The 21170-nt window shown below is 41.2% G+C and overlaps 1 protein-coding gene and 1 long non-coding RNA gene across 5 annotated transcripts in view; one reads left to right on the top strand and one right to left on the bottom strand.

Moving 5' to 3' along the window:
- The first annotated feature begins 200 nt into the window (after positions 1 to 200).
- Positions 201 to 21170, top strand: part of GSG1L (GSG1 like) — a 62596-nt gene continuing 41626 nt past the window's right edge. For 2 of the 4 annotated variants that reach the window (XM_040574406.1, XM_040574407.1), the window contains exon 1: positions 205 to 1240. In XM_040574406.1, the coding sequence (XP_040430340.1) occupies positions 940 to 1240 (301 nt within the window). In that variant the 5' untranslated portion in view covers positions 205 to 939. Of the gene's footprint in view, positions 1241 to 21170 lie in introns of all 4 variants that reach the window. The other 2 variants (XM_040574408.1, XM_040574405.1) reach the window with 2 other exon arrangements.
- The window catches only part of LOC121078324, a 33171-nt gene continuing 25578 nt past the window's right edge, over positions 13578 to 21170 (bottom strand). The window contains exon 5 of the long non-coding RNA XR_005824528.1: positions 13578 to 13588. This is a non-coding gene — a long non-coding RNA (uncharacterized LOC121078324). The remainder of the gene's footprint in view (positions 13589 to 21170) is intronic.

The following is a 21170-nucleotide window of genomic DNA, read 5'->3' as shown; positions in this document are numbered from 1 at the left end:
TCAAATTAGTTCTTGCTGTCTGCACAAACCAGAAATGTCCTGCGGACCCACTGCGAACAACTGTGAGCGCTCTGTGTGGAGATGATAGCCTGTGAAAGGGGCTCCACCTGCTATTGTGAAGAACACAAGTTCTGCTCACTACAGACATTCAGACCTGAACTCTGAGGCTATGCTGACTTCCAGAGCAAACCCCTGAAGACAGAGAATTACACAAGGATACTCACAGCAGAATCAGCCCTTCAGTTTGCTGCTCATTAGCCCAGAGAAGAAAAGCTGAAGTGCTGCTCCATCCCTCCTCCTCTGGTCAAATCCCTACCCTCTGGTATGTAGACAATGCATTTCTCAGCTACAGATGATGATTCTTTTTGGAATTAAGACGTGACGCTCCCCCTCGTCTAGCTCGGCTGTCAGCACGATGCAGTTGTCCCCGAGGTCTGCCGAGGAGCGCGGCAGCTCAGCAGCCGTCCCTGCTGACTGGCTTCTGACGAGTTTTTCCTGCCTCATCATACTACAAGCAGAGTACAGCGAGTCCTGCAGCCTGCAGGTGTCTCCCAGCAGAGGAAGCTGCAGAGCCCCTGGGGATCGTGTGTGGTCCCCGAGCAGATGTTGACTTGCTCTTGGTGCTCTTCGTGAGACAGAGCCTCTCTGATCCTGTCAGCGTGCTAAAGAACACCGACTATCAGAGGACGGCCGCACTCCCGCGCCTGCAGCTGCTCCTTTAACGTACAAAGGCAGGATTTCAAGTGAAGAGAAGAATGGGAGTCTGGCTGCAGTGTTTCCTTCACAGCTATAACAACAGATTGGAGGAAGCTGAGAGTTTTGGTGCCTGGAAAACTGGATTCTAAATCGTGAGAGGCTTTGAAACACCACCCCGCCCCCCAAATAAAACAAAAACCTTTGACTTCTCTCAGCAGGAGGGGGAGGGAGGGCGGATTTACCATGAAGACAAATCGAAGATGCAGAGCCCTGCTAGCAGTGAGTCTGAATCTGATGGCTCTCCTCTTCTCTACAACAGCTTTTATCACAACCCACTGGTGTGAGGGCACGCAGAGGGTCCCCAAGCCGAGCTGTGGGAAGGAGAAGAAGACAAACTGCCTCAACTACAGTGGGAATGAGACTGCCAATGAGACAAACCAGAATGTGGTTCATTACAGCTGGGAGACAGGAGATGACCGCTTCCTTTTCAGGTATTTTCACACTGGGATCTGGTACTCCTGTGAGGAAAATATCAATGCTTCTGGTAAGTGTAAAACAACTTCCTTCCAGCTTGTGTTGCTTTGTGTTTGGCTCGGCGTAATAGACAAGCTGGTCTATGCTGTATCTTAATGCAGATTTGCCCTGCAGACAGAGGCAGAAATTTAATTATTTTTTTTTTTTTAAACACAACCTGTTTCCAGTGAGAGCAAAGATTTGATTGTTTACCTGCTGGCTGATGTGGGGTCTGTGCTCTAAAGCCGGATGAACCTCTGATAAGCAATATGTGTTCCCCCTCATTGGGCACTGCAGCCAGAGACTGGCCAGTGCTTCTCTTCTGAGAGCGGCTCCATGGAGCGCACAAAAGGCAGTGGCTCTTAGTTGTTATGGAGATCCTGACATTTATCCCATCTAATTGCAGTTGTCCCCTAAATAACCCAAAGGGCAGTGGTCTGAATGGCAGTGAAAGCACAAAGCTCACTGTTTTTATCAGGCTGTAGCCTAGACTTCCTCATTTCTAGTATCCATAAGTAAATGAGTACTCACAAATCCTTCCTGGTGGCTGGATTATATATTATATATATATATATTGAAGTAGAGTAGAGAAAAGGTAGTTAAAGGACAGAACTGGGCACAAGAAAGCTTATTCCTGTTCTCTGCTCAACCGTTTACTTACTGAGAACCACAAGAGAAGACATCTCTTCAGCTAATCAGTAAAATCATTAGAAAGAAATCTCTTTCTGTACCCTGGAATTCACCAACAAATGAGCCACTGGAGGATGGGTGGAAGGCAGACCCTACTCCCAGAGCTGTCTGGTAGAGCTAGCATCCAAATTCTGGTTTGGAAGAGCTTTGCTGCCATTGTCTAAGGAGTGGATCAGGAGGTTGGTCGTTCACCACTATTTGGAGAGAAGAACAGCTAATCATCCTATGTGTCTCCTAAGAGACACAAACCTCCTTGATAATGGGAAGTTTATGGGATCTGGTAAAACACTGTAAGTGTGTACTATGAAGTGGGGCAAACTGTGAGCAGTGCACAGTCTATTTCAAAGTAACACCCTTGACATTAGAAAAAAGATTACTTTTGGAAATATTCTCAGGCCATAGCAGACTAAGTGAGCAGCTTAAGACCCTCCAACCTTTTGAGCATCGTAGCTGGGATTGGCACAATCAAACATGCCTAAGTTTCTGGCAGACATTGCAAGCTTTCCAAGCCAAGCTTTATGTTCAGGATAACTTGTAATTCTGTGACTCTAGCCCATTCAGAAAACTGAATTATCTTTGTGTGAAGAGAAATACAGTGCTCTATTCTGTACTGAGTACACAAAGCTGTGCTGTAGTGAGTGATTTTAGGAGGTAGCTGAAAGCCAGCTTTAGAAAGTTATGGTGAAACCAGGAGAAAGAAGGTTGTTTCTCCTCTCCAGCACACCACTACAGCAGCCACATGTGTGTTTCCTCTTATTTAAAACACTAACTTGCTGAAAAAGAACATTTCAATTAGCAGACCAAGAATGACTAAACTTTAGAACCCAATCAGATATAGGGATATATTGGCTTAGACAGACAACTGCCTTGTTCAGGATTTATAATAGTGGGGTTTTGTTTGTTTGTTTGTTTGTTTGTTTTCTGGTAAGGACGGGAACAGTGTAATGGACACAGATTTAAATTTGGTCCGCAGAATGTCAACATAAAACAACCAGTCTTAGTCCAGACTTTCAGGTTTCTAGTACCTGACTATGTCCTCTAGTACATTGTCATGGCCTTTTGCAGCCTGATTGGCAGTCATTTCATCTAAGCTCAAGGGCAGTAAGGCCACCAGCCCACTGCAGTCCAACAGCACTGGGGTCAGTGCTTATACATATAACTCCTCTGCTCTGTACACCTGTGTGTAATCAATTCCGTAGGCTGGTCACACTGCCCACAACATGCTTACAGACTACACTTCTGTAAGTATCACAAGTCATATAGTCACCATGTTGTTAATAAACACCCTAAGGATGCCAAGAGAATGTCAAGAAAATATCACTTAGCACACAGACAGCAGTGTATTAAATCAGTCAAAATCACTAGCTTAAATGCACTTCATACTTTCAATAACATTTTTCTTAAAGTTTTACCAATAGCATACTGAAAAAGACTGCATAAGAAATTTAGCCTCGGTACTATCATTAGTCCTCCATTGCTCTTTAGTCCTCCATTGCTATAAGTTACTGACTCCATAAAGTGTCAGCATCTTCAGAACACCCTTTGTCCAGTTCGCAGTAATATGTCCAAGATTCTCACTCAATCCACATACAAAATGTACCATCACCAACACATTGTATTTAGCCAAGTGCTGTTCCTAACAGGTGTTGTAAATTTACCACACTGCTAACACTGTTATTCTGTGTCTTGGAGATCCTTCACTCTGGGTATCAATACCACATATTCCATACACAAAGCACTGTTCTGAAGGATCCACACATGACATTCCCACAAACATACTGTTTGCTGAACACTCTTCTTTTAGTCCCACCTGATGTCAGCAACAACCTTCATCTAGGCCCAGTTCTTTCAGCAACCAATCTATCTTCTCAGCTCTGTCAGCAGTACACATGGGCACAGACTATGGTCAGTGCCATTCCTATAGTTCCTCACATATCCCTGATTCCTTGCTGCAGATGTTTGAAACAAAGCAACATGAATCCCACCTGCAATTCCAGTAATGCTCTGTGTTGTTGTGATATTGTCAAAACAAACAAACAAACAAACAAAAAAAAATTTTGAGTGTCTTTCCTTCTCACTGCTTATCTGAAAAGTCCGTTAAGATTACAGGTGTAGAGGTGCAAAACCATGCCATACACTGTCTGTACACAGACTAGCAAAGCGTGCTTTCATCATGCTGCAGGTTTCTAGGTTTCACTAACATCTCTAACAGAGATGGAATGTTGTGATTATTTCTGAAATATTTTGTGAACCTAAAGTGTTTTTTTTTTTTTTAATCCAGCATGCTTAGGACTGCTGAAGTATCTGAAAAACATTTTGCACATGAAAAATAAAATTGTGAATTCTGGGAAAAAAAGGAACTCAAGCATATATATTCCATTTGTGTGTGCATCCTATAACTATTTAGCACAATTTCTGACTCAAAAGTATGCTGAATCCCAGTCTAGTAAAAAGAGAATGGAGGTTCTCCCTTTCAAGAGTGGGTTCAATGCTTTGGATCCCAGGCAGGTAGACGTACCTTCCGTAAGAGCGATACCTCTAATTTCCAGAAGGGGATCAAGCTAAAGAATACCCTATCAGCTGTATAGCTCATGCTTGTCACAAGTCCCATTCTGCACTTAGACCCTCCACAGAGTGCTTGGTGCTGCCTTCCAGGTTATGAATTCCTTACTATGGCCAGGCGACTCAGAGCTGAGCTTCCTATTGTTTTATTTCTTTTTGAGTATGACCTTGAGTACATATCTTATTTCACACCTGCTGTCTGGGTCTGTGCTTGTGTCAGTACCGGACACTTCACAGACTAGTGATGTACTAATAGCAGCAGGGATAGAAAAGATTCAGTTGTAAACTAACTGGTAGATATTCTGACTCAAGAATGTAAATAACATAAAATAATTAACACATGAAGTAGCCAAGGTGGCATACCTTATCTTATTGAGAACTGGGAAGCAATAACATTTTTGCTCATTAGAGAATTTATTTGATTTTAATAGAAATAAAACATAACTCAGATCTTGTTTAAGTGGCTAATAAGCAGGCAATCTCAGTAATAACATACACATTTCAGAGGGAAAAGCAGCATAAGTACAGCTGTCTAGGTGCCCTTTAAGAGTACTGTCCCATCAAATAAAAAATGATCCTTTCCATGTTGCTTGCCATGCTCCACAGAAGCCAAGGAGATAAGGAATGAGTATACATAGTCTTGGTTTTATTCTTGGAATTAAATTTTAAGCACAAGGTGTCTGTAACATTCTGCATTCTCTGTACTACCACATGTTCATTAGCACTCTTTAAGGAGTAAATGGTAGAGTGGAACTTACACGATACGTAAGGAGGTATCAACGTGGGCCACAAATAAGGACAATAAATGCACATTTGCAAGATCCAGAGAACTAGAGAGGTGTATCCTGCAGTCGTGAATAAATCTCTAACATAAAAAGACAAGAACTTGCCATACATTTTCACAGATCCATAGCAGTATTGCTTCACCCTTCTCTCCCCCATGATGTGATAATAAGCATACGTGACTCACTGTAGGCAGCTGTCCAGGGAGAGGGAAACACCTTGTGAATTTATAATTAAAAAGCAAGAGGAATTGGGAATTATTATTGGATTACGAGAAATGTAATATAATTGTCATTACTGAAACCTGGTGGTTTTATTCACATGACTGGAATGTAAAAATTTCTGGTTACAAATGTTTAGGAAGGAAAGAGTAGGTGAAAGAAATAGAGGAGGTAGCACTCTATATTGAAGATACATTTTCCAGTGATGGAGAAACTGAACTCAGGGGGCCTGGATAATTTTCATCTGAGAATGTTGAAATAATTGGCACATGAAAATGCAGCTTTAGTAGCAAGAATCCTTATTAAATCTGTATATTTCTATATTCAAAGAAGAAGACTGGAAAAAATTATTCAGGCCACTTGACCCAACAACATTAGGACAGGTTTTGGGGAAGTACTCAGTACAGGGCAACAAACTGGTTTTATCAAAGCTAGGCTTTTATCAAAGGTGGGCTTTTATCAAAGGTAGAACTTTTAACAAGATGAATACCTTCTTGGATAAGAGTAATGCATTACACCCAGGCTGTATGGATTTACATAAAGTATTTGATCGGATGTCCCACTGAAAATTCTTTACAGAACTACAGACAGCAGAGAGAATGGTAGCAGTGTGGTGATAGATATAGACATACTTCCAGTGGAGAATGCCAAATAGCCAAAGCATCTTCAGACTGGAAAGAAGCCACAAAGTACAGAGAGCTATGATGGGGATCAACAGGGAAGGACAGAGTTAAATCTGTTTCCATGATTTGTGAACTTGAGGGTATAACAGACAAATATTCCTTCCTAAAGAGTTCCCTGCCATGGAATGTATTACTAACAAGATTATTTGAGAGCAGCTTCCAGCCAGGAAGCCCCCAGACTAGTGACGCAGTACTGACACCAGAAGGGGAGTACATGGGTGGAATCACTCTAAACCTGCTCTTTTGCTCTTCCCTAAATATCTGCTAGTGAACGATGATACAAAGTGGAGCAGGTGGAAATTTTGCTTGAAACTGTGGTGAAGATTTTATCATGTAATATTTATTTTCATGGGGATAAATAGAGAGGCTGTAAAATCATTAAAGAGCAGTCTTACAGGGAGGTTGTGTCAAGTAATATAGAAAGAGAAGTGATCACAGTGGAGATGAGATGTATCTAGTGGTCCTCAAATTTGGTCTTGGGAAGATTCTGTTATTGCAGGGATTAACAATATCCAGGGAAAAGAAGTAGGAACACAATTCATGTCATATAATTTCTTAAAAAAAAAAAAAAAAGGCAACATGGATCCCACAGCAAACGTGGACATTAGCAAATTCAGATGTCTGTGCCTAAACTAATCAACATCATCGTTACAGTCAGTAGAGAGTAATGAGTATTTCTCAGGACATCTCAGTACTTACAGGAATCTTAATTTGAAGAGAACAATCCTACTTTAAATGTATTCCTTACATATGCTGTGACACAAAGTCTGGAAATATTGGCATTACAGAGGAGAGATTTATCTCCCTAACTAAAAGCTAGAGGGAGTGAGAATAGTATTCTATCAGTATCCTGCTCTATGTGAGCAGGGTAGTAAGAATAGTATTGAACTAATTAAAATAAAAAGAAATTTAAAAACACCAACCTCTAAGGAATAAAATTCTGTGAGGTTGGGGGTACTTATCAGTGGTAGGCAAAAGATAAGAAACAAGCTGTGGGTCAGCATTTGACAATGAGGTGACTGCAAACTGCCAAGTGCTGCAATATAAAGGAAAAGTATTATCTTATGGAAGAATCAGCACCAGTGTGCATTTTGTTAACACCATAGGTAGCGTAAGAAAAAGGGGGAGTGTGAAATAGATGCACAGTGGGATTTCTGATGTAGTTAAGGAAAAGAGAATATCCTTCAAGGAAAGAAAAGAAAGAACGGTCCTCTTTAGAATAACAAATTAAAGATCAAGAGGGGATATGATGATTTCATAGATGTATACACACACACATACGTGCATGCACATATTTAAATATCAAGAAAAGAATATGAGTTAAGTAATTAGTCATTGAGAAACAAAATGAAAATCCAACAAGTGGATCCCAAAAAGTGAGTCTCTGGAATTCACCTCCACAGAGGGCAGTGTGAGCAAAGGAAACCAATGGGCAGAAATCCATACCTTTTAAATTCACAGAAAGACATGCATGAAAAAAGAGGAGTATTTCCGTCATGAGGAAGCTTGGCATGAATACTGCTTAACTGATTTGTTTGTATCTTAAGGAGGTCTGAAAGAAGGCATCTTGGTTTGACTGCCTTTTGCCACACCATGTTTCTATTATATTAAATTATATTGCATCCATACTTTAGGGTTTCCACTGGTCACTGATGGGAGCCAAGGAAAAAAATAGTTGATGCATGCCATGTTTTCTGGAGGGTTTTATGCCTCCTCAGAAGCATCAGAAATTGGCTACAGCTGGAGACTGTGCAAGGAGGGTGCTTTGCTGCTGTCCACATTATTACAGCTTCTCAGAATCTAATTGTTATGGCTGTTCATGCACTGAACATTAAATTGATGATCTAATTTGGGATCAGAAGAGAAATCTCCAGGTTAGATAACAGGAATGGTAATGGATTTTTGGCTTCCTTTATAACAGAGGGAGAAGGATCCATTTCAGAAAAGCACCTGTGAGTTCCTTTTAACAAATCCTGGGTTTTTGCTTGTAGAATAAGATAGTTCTGGCCATAGGAATTTAAGCTATATGAAAAGAGTCCTCATGTTTGTCTTCCTCACGATGACTCTTGTTCTCTTCCTGTGGTACATGACAGCTGTGGTTTCTGTTGTGGTCATTGCTTTGCAACAGACCTTCAGGTTTTTATAGGATGATGGGAAGGTTTTGTGTCTGTGGTACACTGGGAATTTTGGATTTGAAGTCCTCCCAGTCCTGCTAGACAGACTAGCTGTATAAACATCTATCATACAAATAACGTGGAAATAAAATCCCTTCATGCTGATACTGGTAACAGAGTAAAGTAAAGGCAATGCATCACTCCTTTTCTGGTATGTTATTCTGTGTTTTATGAGCAAAAATTATGTTGCTTCCTCTTCAGATGTGTCAATACTCAACCATTTAACCCAGCAGTCTGGAAGGAGGTATTTGAGGGGCTCTCCTGGTTCCCTGTAAATGGAATAAATCTTAAAGAAGTGGAAGACCAACACGTGGCTACTGTATTTCAAAGGAATGGTCAAAGGATGGTCAAATATGACCATCTAAATAACAGACACTTACTCCAGTGCCAGTTACTGCAAAATATGAACAGATGCATTCAGGACTACAGAAATAAAAAGGAATGGAATATCAATCGTCATGGCATCCTCATGGTTTTTAAATTACACCAGACTAAATCCTGATTTTAAAATTCTCCTTATGTGGAATTAACAGAGCTAAAAGTAGGTAAAATTAAAAACTGGCTTACTGACATCTCGTAATGGGGACTTATCAGGGAATAGGGACACTTCTAGCAGGATCCTCTGTTAATCAAGTTGTGGTGTAAGGTTATTCAGTATTCTTTTTGGTAATCTAAATGGTTATATAAATCTTTGCTGATCTAGCTTGCCAATGATTTAAAGACTACAGAAGGCAATAAATAATGAGAAGCAGGTGTTATTACTATGGAATGACATGGCCTGTAGAGTAGTCACAAACAAAATTAACTTTCAGGTATTCCACCTTGCATTTGGCTGCATTACAGGGCATGGCGGGAGGGAAGGGCATAAACCACGCTTACAATGTGGGAAAATGCCTGGGAATCAAGGTCACTCCACCATGTTCAGACTCACTGGATTTGGAGAGACAAAAACACCACATCATACTGTCATTCAAACTGATTTCACTTTGCATTACATGACCAAACAAAAAATATTAAATGAGACACTGTTGCAAAGTTCTTACATACACGCTTGGAAATAAGGTTCACAAAAACAAATGCAAGCATGTTTTCTCACTTTATTCATAATAATAATAATAATAATAATAATAATAATAATAATAATAATAATAATAAAAGGAAATTCTTTTGCAGTATACTGGGCATCTTACTTGCTTACTTGCTTTTTTTTTTTTTCCCTTACATCTCAACCCAAAAAGCAACCAACCATCGTTGGGTAGGGAAAGTGGAGAAGTTTTTGGAGCAGGCAGCCTGAATCACAACAGCCAAGAGGAACAGAGAGCGGACAGATGAACAAGCGAGGGAAGAAATACTGTTATCGTATCAACTGTAAAGAAGAAATACAGGTCAATGTAGTACAGGTTCTGCCATTCAAGGTCACATCTCCTCCAGCAATCATTTTGCCTCTTACCTACAGTCACTTGCATGTGTTTCAAGCTACAACCTCAAGACTCATGTTCAAAGCAACATGCCATGCCATCACAGTAATACTCTGTTCTGACTTTGTCTTCTTCTCCATTTTTAGCACACGTTAGCTTTTGATGTTTTCATTTTTTGGAGTAATCCTATCCGTGAAATGGAGTTTCCTTCTTTGCTCTCAGAGACTTTCATCTCTGCCTGCCCTGCTTATGTATTTCTGCAGCTAGGGCATAGATACAATGCAAATACTCTGGTTGGGCGTTATCTGGAGAGAATTTCTGGTATGGTTAAAAGAGAATCCATACAGAACCACCACTAATTGGAAAGAGTGGGAGATACTCCTTTGATCTTTGCTAATCACCAGCCTGAAGGGAACTGCTAATACACTCACATGAGAAATTGTAGAAGACATGTCATGCATATATACAATGAGGGATATATCACTGACATGTTCTGCCAAAAGCATAATTTCTTAGTCTTTCACAGTCTTTCACAGTCTTTCACAGTTTCCTGGGAACACCTTATAGTCCCACAGACAATGGACCCTCTGATGTCTAGTATGTTTTGACAGATTTACATTAGTAAGGTCACTCTTGTTTTTAGAGTACTGTGTCACAAATAACAGCAAATGGGAACTGTACAAATGGTAGTTCTTTGTCCTGAGGTCCCAGCAGAGCCAGTGAGTAGGAGACCAACCTCCACTTCTCCATTAACTGGAATGACACTTTGAAAGAGATGAGTTTCTTACAGCTAGTGAGACTCAAAGCAAGGTTCAGAGTTTCTGACCACAAAGCTGAACACAGAATAAGCACAGTGTGGCAGATTGCCACCTGTGGGATGAACAGGCAAAAATTCTCATTTTACCATTGTGAGGTTTGAAATGCTTAACGTAAGTCAGTACTCTGCCTGATTTAATCTTTTCTAGGTTATAAAGTCAGGTCTAATTTGACATCAGAATCATTGAAAGCCTCTCAGCACCATTGATTTCTTGGTTCTCCCAATCACTTAGAAATCTAAACTGTTTTCCAGCTCCCCAAATGTACACACATCTATATAATCCTTCAGGTCTTACTAAGTTATTCATATGCGTCTTGAGACTTGGATGTGTTTCAGTTAGACACGATTTGAGGGTAGCCTGTGGATAAGTTTGTTTTCAGATACTGTGAAAGATTTTAACACTACTTAGAGTTTCAGTGCAGAAAACACAGTTGCCATGGCACATAGTCTGACTCAGCAAAGCCACACTGGTTCATTCCCTGCTCTGCCTGCACCACAGTTATCTACTGCTCCAGGGAAGCAAAGGGGAAACTCTGGAATGAGGATTTTGCCTCTCTAATAAGATTATTAACATTTCTTTGTGACTATGTGAATTGAGGAAAAATGCATGACCAAAATGAAAAAGTGGAAAGCTTAAAGAAGTAGTCTTCCACTGTAAAAGGTAGAAACTTCAAAGAGTTCAAGTTTGCTGAAAGAATTGGAGAGAAATGAGAACTTGGAATTTGGAAGCAAGAGAAATATTGATGGGCAGCAGCTATGAATGACAGCTTTCAGAGTGACAGAAAACAATTGTTTTCATAGTTCAATACATATTTAAGTATAACTCTGCAACAATTGATTTATTTTCCAGAAGAAGATACTGTTCCAGCAAGATCAACAGAGTCAACTGTAAAACGTTGATTTTGCAGATTAAGACTTGATTCTTCATTAGAAAAAATAAAATCAATTAAGTGCTTTGTCTGGTATCAGTTTAATCAAAACTGGAACATTTCACTTGTTAATTAACCTGATACGGCTTAGTTTGAATAAGCTCATTAACCTGTATTTTCTCTAATGTAGTATTTTATTTCACTGAAGTTGTGTTTCAATCCTCATCCTGTTCTAGGCTGGGGCCCCTGGAGGGTTATATCATTTTTTAGACAAATACAATGATTTTGCTCTCAGTAGATGATGTGGAATCTCATTAGAATCACATGATTCCAGATATAGTTGGAGAGAGAAAGACTTGTAAGGGCCTATTAGGGAAAAAAAGGGGACCTTGTCATTCATAGGCTGGGAGCCAATGTTTCTAAAAAGGAATACTGTTTAAATTAAATTTAATCATTTAACAGAACTGTACTTTTGAACTCATGAAATTTTATGCAGAATAAGTGAATACAAACAGCTTTTTCTTTTCTTTTTTTCCAAGATGAAAAGCAGAGTTATAATAGAGATCCTCTTTTCAGTCAGAACTACCACATTTCTTTTAAGTCACGTTGCTTAACTAGAATATTTTAAAGCAGTGCAGTTGGAAGACATACCAGCTAGGATTTTTCAGAGCTATTTTTTATTTTTCTGCCCTGGATATTAATGAGGCATTTATCACTGGCTCAGACAGGAAAGAATTCAGGAACAAGAATTCAGGATTAAGGATCAATAAATATGATACAGGACACCAACTTCTGGACCTTGCTATGGCAACAGCTGTTATGAACTTAGAATATTGTCTTAAAGCCTGTGCTTTCCATGTGTTTTCTGCCCTCTTCCTGATTTCCAGCCTAAACCACCAGCTTGGTCTGGACAAATCCAGCCATTGTCATGCAGTGTGGTGTCCTGAAGACAGAGAAACTGTTCCAGGTGAGGGTGAGAAATCTGAATTCTCCAGCTACAGAGTGGGAAAGGAGTGAACAAGACATACATTTTAGGCAACTGGTGGAAGAAACAGTAGAATACACATTGGTCTCAGGAAGACTCAAAGTCAGCATGAACATTGAGCTTGGAAGTACATCTGTGTGCTATAGTTTAGACCCAATCTATGTGCACCTCAACCTGCCTTTCCAGCTGTTCTATATAGCTCTGCAATTACTCTCTAGTGTCTACCACTTCCCCATAAAAGGATGTCAGCCTGCAACCACTTAGGAAGTTGCAGCTAGGTGTATCTGACCTGTTGCAATGCAGTTTCATTGTGTCAATGACAAGAAGTGCATACCATAAGGGGAAAATAGCTCACAGCCTTGAAGCTGATACACTGTGCAGTCCTGACAGCTCTGTGGGGCCCTGTTTGTCTTAATTTTCTGGCAGGTTTGAATTCTGGGGATCTGGAATAGCCACTTCTTTTTCTTAGCCTTTGCTTTCAAATTATTGTTCAGGCTAGGGAAGTGCAGATGCCCGAGGAAGGTGTGAGGAGGCAGCATTTGCCTCCAATACAGTCAGAAGCAGCTCAGCAATCTGAAGTGTATGTGACACACTGAAGTAAGACTCTTCAGTGGAGAAGGTAAGGGAGCAGCTCTGCTAGGTCCAAGTACTGTGGATAGGGTGCTGTCCAGGAGACTGGCCTGCCAGTGCCACTGTATGGCCCTGTGTCTGCACAGGAGGGTTCAGTGGTACTTCTAGTGACTTATTTGAGGTGCCAGGACAGGCAGGTGACCCCTTCATCACTTCTCAGCAGTGTCCTGCAGTGCCTACTTCCCATTCCTGCAGCATTCTCACTCTTTACCGGCTCATTGACCCTCTCCAGAACGCAACACTGCCAAAAAATGCCTCATACTTCTTTTTTCCTGAAATGATTTTTCAGACGTGGGACAATTTTAATGACAAGCATGTGCCATAAGCTTGGGAAGGCTAGAAGCTCAGGGCTTCTGACCATGTTATGAGCAGGAGGAGAAGCACTATGTAAAAAGTATGGGCTTCACTGACACTGCAAGTGAGACAGTGGGATCATCTTATGCTGCCGAAACTTTCTCTCCCATTCCCACGGTCTGACACTCACACTGATAGATCCACTTCTTCCCATACACTGCTTCCTAGGAATGCACAGAAACCCAAAGCCAAGCTTTCTTCAGAAGAGACCACAGAAGAGCTGGAAAACATTCGACTTCTGTGCTGCGGGTGCTTGCACAGCTGTAGAGCCATGAAATGGGATGAGTCTCAGTGAGCCTGTCTGAGGAAATGCTATATGTGCTCCTGGTAACGGAAGCTGAACCCGGGGGACTTCCAGACCCAGGGGATTTCTCCTGTCTTGCCTGTTTGCTGCTCCTTTCCTTTGTAGTTCAGGCTGAGTAGGTACTCAAGATGCAGGTGCACATGCACACACAGAGAGACGTGTGTGTGACACTTACGTGGCTGGCCATACAGACCAGCCCGGACAGAGATGTGCCTTTACAGCACCCACAGGAACACCAACAGCACTCCCATCAGGTAGCTCGTGCCTCTTCCTCCTTTCTGACTGAGCAGGTTTCAAGATCACTAGAGAAGCAGTGCTCACTCCTTTCCTCTGTAGATGCACAAGCACATCACATTCATGGTCCCTCAAATATTATCATGGGCTGTAGGTCTATGATCTGTACCAAGAACTCAGGGCTGTTACCCAGCCACCAGCTGGGAGTGTGGGTCTTTCCAGATAAGTCTCCTCCTCCTCTCTGGCTGGTTCAGTTTGAAAATCCCTACTAAATTACAAATGCACACACATGCATGTATGCAGGATTAAGTTACATTAATCAACTAGGGAAAAACACAGAAAAATGTCAATATTTCCAGTTGCTGGTACCTATAGGCCACTACGACCTATGTCCCCTTCTCAGGAAGCCCAGCAGAGATGCAACTGAACTTCTGCAGAGCCAGCATGCTTAGGAAGGAATGCATTTGCTGGGGCTTGCATAGATGACATCATAGGTGATGTATCTACCTCACCCTTGGGAAGCCATGGAAGAAGCTGGTACCACAGGTGTGCTCCTGTTGATGTTCAGGTGATCAGTCCTCTCTCCTCAGCTTCCAGCAACTCCCTGATGCTGTTGAGCTCCAGAGAGCTTCACATACATGGCACAGCAGACAGTGTTCAAGACAGGTCACACCTCTTCTTTCTACATAAGTTAGTTATGTACAGGAGAGATCACTCCTTGGCTTTCTCCTCTGTCAGAGTCACTGAGACAACTGGGTGAGGGCAGGTCTATCAAGAGGAGGAATCTTAGACACTATTCTTGTTGCATCCCTAAATGCTCCCTTTTCTGTATTCTCTAAAGACTCTCCCAGAGCCTGGTTATGAGAAGATGCATCTGGAAAAGGGCAGCACAGCAGGATAAACTCTGCCAAGTCTAAAATTAAGCTAAAGAGGGCTTAAGAGATCAGTTATACAAGATATCCAAAAATAACTTAGAGTAAATCCTAAGAGGAACAGTGAAAGCACTACTGACATCTTCAGTTCTCAGTGAGATGCATGTCTGCACACTCAAGTAGGAATGAGCTCTGAAAACAACACCAGTGTTTACCACTGAAAATGGAGGAGGGGTTCCTGTGCTCCAGGGACAGGAGGAACAAAGGGAAGTGTTCTTCATCAGGAGCTGTTTGTGTAGTTCCCAGCACAAGCTTTAGCACTAAGCCCAGCACAATCTGGAAAACAGCAGCTGAATGTGAGGCAACCTTGCTCTCCTTGTCCTGCAGACTACATTTAGAGGAAAACACGATTGTACCACTAGCTTCCTCAGTACCCAGACATACCCAAAAGGCTTTGTCATTATCTTACCATGTATCTAAAAGGCGTCATGTGTCTCCAGTTCTCAGAATGTTCTGTTTTCTTTCTGTAGTAGCAAATGCCATTCCCCTTTGGCTGTCTTGGGCAAACTTGCTTGAGAGTTGGGTAGCTGTTAAAGGTTTCCAGTAATATGGCTTCAGATTCACTGCAGCCACTGGGGAGACATGACTCAGTAAAGTCAGGTTCAGATAAAATTGAGATTAAAATAATAGCTTACATCTGAAAAGAAGTAAACAAACAAACAAACCAAAACCAAAAAATGCAGGTCCATATATATAGCATGAAAAATCCTGCTTAATCTGCTTATATCATGTTCAAATTTAAAGGTCATTCTCCCTATATTACTTTGCTTTGATGTCAATATATTCCTGACAGCCATCATGTCCTATAATGTAGTCTCTGGATGAAAATGATTCCTACTTACAGCACAGTATCTTTTATAGTCCACCTACTTGTCTGGACTTCTTGGTCAGGGGCCTAAAGTACACTAGGTGTGAAAAGAAGTTGAGGGAGCTGGGCTTGTTCATGTTCCTACAAGTATAGGAAAGATTGCTACAAAGATGCCAGAGCAGCTAGAGGAATTCAGGTTGGACATTAAGGAGCACTTCTCTAGAAGGGAGGTGCAGCCCTGGGACCACAGCCAAGGAGAACCTCCATCCTTGGAGCCACTAGAGATGAGGTATCTTCATTCCTGAAGTATTTCAAGATTTGGCTGGGCAAAGTCACAAGCAACCTGATCAGGAGTTAGCAACTGTCCTACTCTGAAAACAAAGCTGGACAAGAGACCTGCAGGGTCCTGTCAACACGGTGCTACTGGGCTGTTATGATTTCTATGATCCACCAAGCATCTTTCAGTCTGTCTGTTCCAAAACTTACTCTTCTGACATTCCTTCTGCTCAGGTGTGGACAGCCCAGTCTCCTTGTAAATAGAGATTTTGCTTTGATAAGTTGTGTTTCCTTTTCTTGACTGTCCTCTTAACACCTGGATTGACAGTACAAGTCCTTCCCTCTGCCCTGGTGATATTGAAATGTTTGTTTCAGGGTCACGTGAACCTTTTTTATAGAAACTTACACATAGACAAAGACTACAGATTATGTACACAGCACATTTTAGCATATTTAGCACAGGTTTACAGCAGCAAAAAGTGAATAAAAAGTAGCAATAATAGCATTATAATAACAGATAACTATTTCATCACAGCTATCATTTGAATAATTTCTTTTATCTCAGTCCTGCCGACAAAGACATCAGAAGAATTAACATTTTATAGTGGTTTGTACATATAATTGCTACTCAGAAAAAAATTGCACACTGACTTCAACATCACTACAGCATTTCACTTTTTATTCTTTTTTAATGGGTCACATTTCCTAAATTAGTCTTTTGTCTGTGCAACTAAAAGTGTGGAAAAGTAATAAAAACTTTAACTGTCTTTGCATCAATTCAAGTCTTAAAGGGCAGAATGGATTCTTCTCTATTACCTCCAGCAGGCATGCCATGCTTTGATTCCTTGAGGCAGGACAGGCAGGGTATGGGGCAACTTGTAATATATTGAGAGAAAAACATTCATTGGATGGATGCACCTAAGCAGAGGAATTATTTTATAACTTCTGTGATTGCCTGAAGAAGTAAAAAGAAAGGCCAAAACATCCATCTTTAAGATACATTACCTGCTCAGAAGCAATATGCTTCTCAAGAGTTCCTGCTGAAACTGAGGTAGGGTCCTACACAGAGAAACTTTAATTTACAATGATAAACGGATGGAACAGCCACAAGGCAGAGGGAGTGATGTGGGGCTGTGTGATGGTCATGGCAATGAATTTGTCTGCTTTTTTAACAATGGGTTTAAAAAGGTCTGAAAATGCTATGCAATTGTTTAGCTTGCTTTGTGCTTCATGTTTTGTCTGTCATAGTCACAGGTGTCATATCTAAATTAGAGCCTGATTCGTGCCTTCTGGAAGACTGGGGTGAGTGAGGCTTAGACATCTGGACCAGAGTAGTCAGAGTTAGACAAATTCCTTTGTTTGGTCCCCCCAGAAAGATGATGTCTATCTCTCCAGTGAACTAGTACTAAATGTCAGGTTCTTGTGGAAAATGACTGCTTCTTTGCTTTCTGCTGTAGCATCAAGTGCCCAGCTGGGGTTCCAAGCTGATTCTCAGTCTTTAATGATAACCTTTCCAAAACTATCAGCTGACAGTGTGAATCCAGTCTTCTCTACAAGCAGGACCAGCATGATTTTTGTTCTTCTACTTAGCTTGTTCCCTGAGAACATGCTTCCATGGGTTGGCTTATAAAATAAAGTCAACCGTTCTCTGCTTACTCACATTCTCCCTTGCATGAGGAGTACAGTGTTTGGGGCACTGAGAAAGTGCAGCCAGAATTTGAATGTTGGGCCTTGTACAAGAAAGCCAACTGAATGCCCCCTTAAGGGCCCTCAAGTTGGTCCCTCAAGTTTGTTGCAATCAAATCTATTAACATTCTTTGAAGTGAAGTACAGAAATGTCCAAATGAACTAAAATTTTGAAGAACTTTTTCTATCCTTGAGCCATTACATAGGACTTTGGCTAGAGTTAGATTAGCCAAAAACTCATTCCTCACTTTTCACTCTCAAACCACAGAAGTTACCCCTGTCCCAATGACATCCCCACCAGAAATATAATTAATACACTCTCTTTGCCTTTGGAGTCCCTCTTGCCTTGTATTCTCAGGTCGTGTTCAAGTAATGCCACCGTCTTCTCTAAAACATGTACAGATGCCAGCCAGTCAGCCATCCCTAACTTTCAGCTGTATCTTGGTTGGAACTATCCAGGATTGCTGTAATTGTAAGTTTTCATATTCTTCTGTAGCTCGTGCACATGTTGCTGTGACATCCTCCCCGCCCACAAACTTCACTGCATCCCTCTCAGCTCAGTCCAATTAGCAGAAACTTCTTGGCTTTGTTTGTTATCAGCTCCCTTTTGATCCCACTTCTGAGTCTACCTTTTGCTTCATTGATTCCATCAAAAATTTCATCCTCAATGTGTGATTTACCCACTGCTCCTCTGCAGTTTAGTCCCTTTCCATGTTTACCTTGACCATTTTCTCAACAACCAGGATGCTTATAGCAAAGTTGTTCTCTCTGTCTCTCTTTCACATGCACTACAGAGGATTAAACTAAATTCCTTCCTGAAAGCTTCAAATACAGCTGAATACCTTTCACCTCCTTCTCTCTTTTGTCCTCTGGCTTGCAAGGTGCCCCAGGCTCCTTCTACATTAAAAAAGAAATGTTTTCCATTCTGCAGGCACTATGAAAACCATAGATGGTAACAATTTAATGATTTGTCTATTTAGGTTTCCTTCTACTCTAAGCTTAAGATAGGTTAATAAAAATAATTTGCAAATCTTTAATAGAAACACATCAGGAAAGTCACCTTGAGACTCCAGAGAGCGTAGTCCAAGACCTCCTGTTAAACCAAGTCCTTCCAAGGAAAATTTATCTGTAATCCACAGTCAAGAGTCATTTATTATGACATAGAGGAGTTCTTCATTCTGGTCAAGGCTAGTTGACAACAAAAGTCTTTTGCAAGCTCTAAAATACTTGCTGCTGGTTTCTCAGAAGATAGGCTGTACAAAACCCTGTACAAAACCCTGTACAAAACCCTGTACAAAACATGCCTCATCTTCCATCATCTGTAGAATTCACTCTCTAAAGTTTCTTGCATCTTCAGGTTTTTCTCCAAAGACTGCCACATTTAATTTTTTTCATAAGAAACTACCAACGCATTAAAACCTGTCAGAAAAATTGGAATTTTTCCTTTTTTTTTTTTTTTTAAAACTCAAGACATGGCTGGCTTAGGCAAACTGGTCCAAAAAGAAGACATCATGTCACCTGGAGCATGAAGTTTTCAAGACACACAGTTAAGGTTTCCTGAGCCAAGGACTTAGATTACATTTGGACCATTAAGAGTCATCCTATGTAAGGCAGGGATAGCAATGTACTCAGAAGGATAGATGCATGGTAGATGTAACTCAATGTACGCTGGAATACATCTGGGCTAATTGACCTAAAGTAAGACTTTGTTGGCTCTGCTGCCACCCCATCATCATTACCCAGAGGAGTGTTGGTGTCAGCTGCCTGTTAGTGCTACTTGCAGGTGGTGCTGCCAACCAGGTACACTGTTGCATGGACCATCATGCTCCCTGTTTTAAAGTGGTCCATTGCATTTTGTTGTTGTTGTTGTGAGATACTGGAGTTGAGTATTATCAGGAGCGATCTGCGTTTAAGTCTGAGAATAGCTTCTTGAAACAGAAGTAGCTTCACCCAAGCAGGGGAGCACTGATGCAGCCGCTGGCCTGAGACATTTGGGTGTTGCAGGAAATGTTCTGCACTGGATAGTGGAGAGCCAAAACTGTTTTAAGGCCCAGAAAATTCCCTCATGCTACCTAGGACATGACAATTTGGGACCTCTGCATTACGAAGATGTTTTAGTCTAGCTTTGAGAGCTACTGTTCTTTGCAAATGATGGTTTTCATCACATTTTCCTTTCTTAGATAAAACCTGTTGAAGGGAAACTGATTCCCATAAATATCAATGTTTGTCTTCTACAAAATGTAGCAGAGTGGATAACAATCAGACATTTGGGATGAGTGACAAGAAAAAGGAGCTTGTGTTTCCCTTTTTCTGTTTTTTAACTATGCAGGTTGGAAGAACTCTGATGTTTAGGTAATTAATGAAAGGACAAAGTGAGAAAGGTTCATTCTTCTGTTTCAGATAACTTACTGAAATCTTTAGCAACCTCATTCTCATGACACCACTCAACAGCTTTGTCAAGATTTCATTTTTTTAATTTTGCTTTCCTAGGAGGTTTATCCATTCTCGCCTTTGGATCTACCCTAGTCCTCCTCCCCCTTCTCTCCATTTTCCTTGCACTGATTCTCTTGAGGATCAACCGCATCCTTACCCCAGCTCAGAAATAAATGTCACCTATCTGCTACTTCTCATTATTCTTCCATCCTCTTATCCTTTCTTTATTTTTCTCTGCTAAAGTGCCTACCAAGATCTAATCAACAGCAGCCTACCTGAGTTGTTATATAAGCTGTTACCCTTGTGCTCAGTCATCTTGCTATGCACTCATTCTGTCCCCAATATCCTCTTGTTTTATGCCTTTTCTTCCTTGTGCGCTGGGGGATTGACAGGGTGGCTGCACAGTACTCCACCACTGTTCATGTTATTATGGACAGCTGCAAGCACAAAGGGACCCTGATCGCTGGTGCAGTTATCGCATGTCTATACCTGTCTTTGACAAGATGGAGGAAAAATTTAGAGTAATTAGCAGTTCTCTCTCCTATCTTCAACTCCTTCAGCTACTTTTTCTTACTCTTTAGGCAAATTTCCTGCAATTTAGGCAAATCCAAATTCTGTAATTACCATACGTGTTGTATGAACGAGTGTAGCAGTGTGCTGCTGAATGAGCTTTGGTGGGATCACTCGATGAGCATCCTGACCAGGTTGCTCCTCGACAGGGCTGCCATTCACTGCCAGGGGCTGTTGGTGCTGGGTGGTTGCCAGCAGGATGCACTGGGGAAGGTGGACACACGCTGCTGTAGCACACATTGGTCTCCTTGCGCACTTTGGCAGTATACCGAGGTAAGGCAGCCAATATTCTGGGGCGGACCTGGCAAGTCCTCACTGCGCTACTCCTTTTCCCTGTTTTGCATGAGCTTTTTAGCTCCCTTGTACATGTCAAGTACTTTCAGGGAGTGGCAAGAAAGGGAAATGTTTAGTTTTTTTTTGGTTTGGTTTGGTTCGGTTTGGATTTATTTTCTTCTGTGTATTGTTTTCATAACAGGTGTTTACTTTTTCCCTTTTTTCAATATATTTCCTATCAGTATTACAACTGCACTTT

This window comes from Cygnus olor, chromosome 15 (assembly GCF_009769625.2).
Source record: "Cygnus olor isolate bCygOlo1 chromosome 15, bCygOlo1.pri.v2, whole genome shotgun sequence".
NCBI classification, from domain to species: Eukaryota; Metazoa; Chordata; class Aves; order Anseriformes; family Anatidae; genus Cygnus; species Cygnus olor.
Note: the sequence above shows the minus strand (reverse complement) of the source record. Positions and strands in the feature narration are given on the sequence as shown.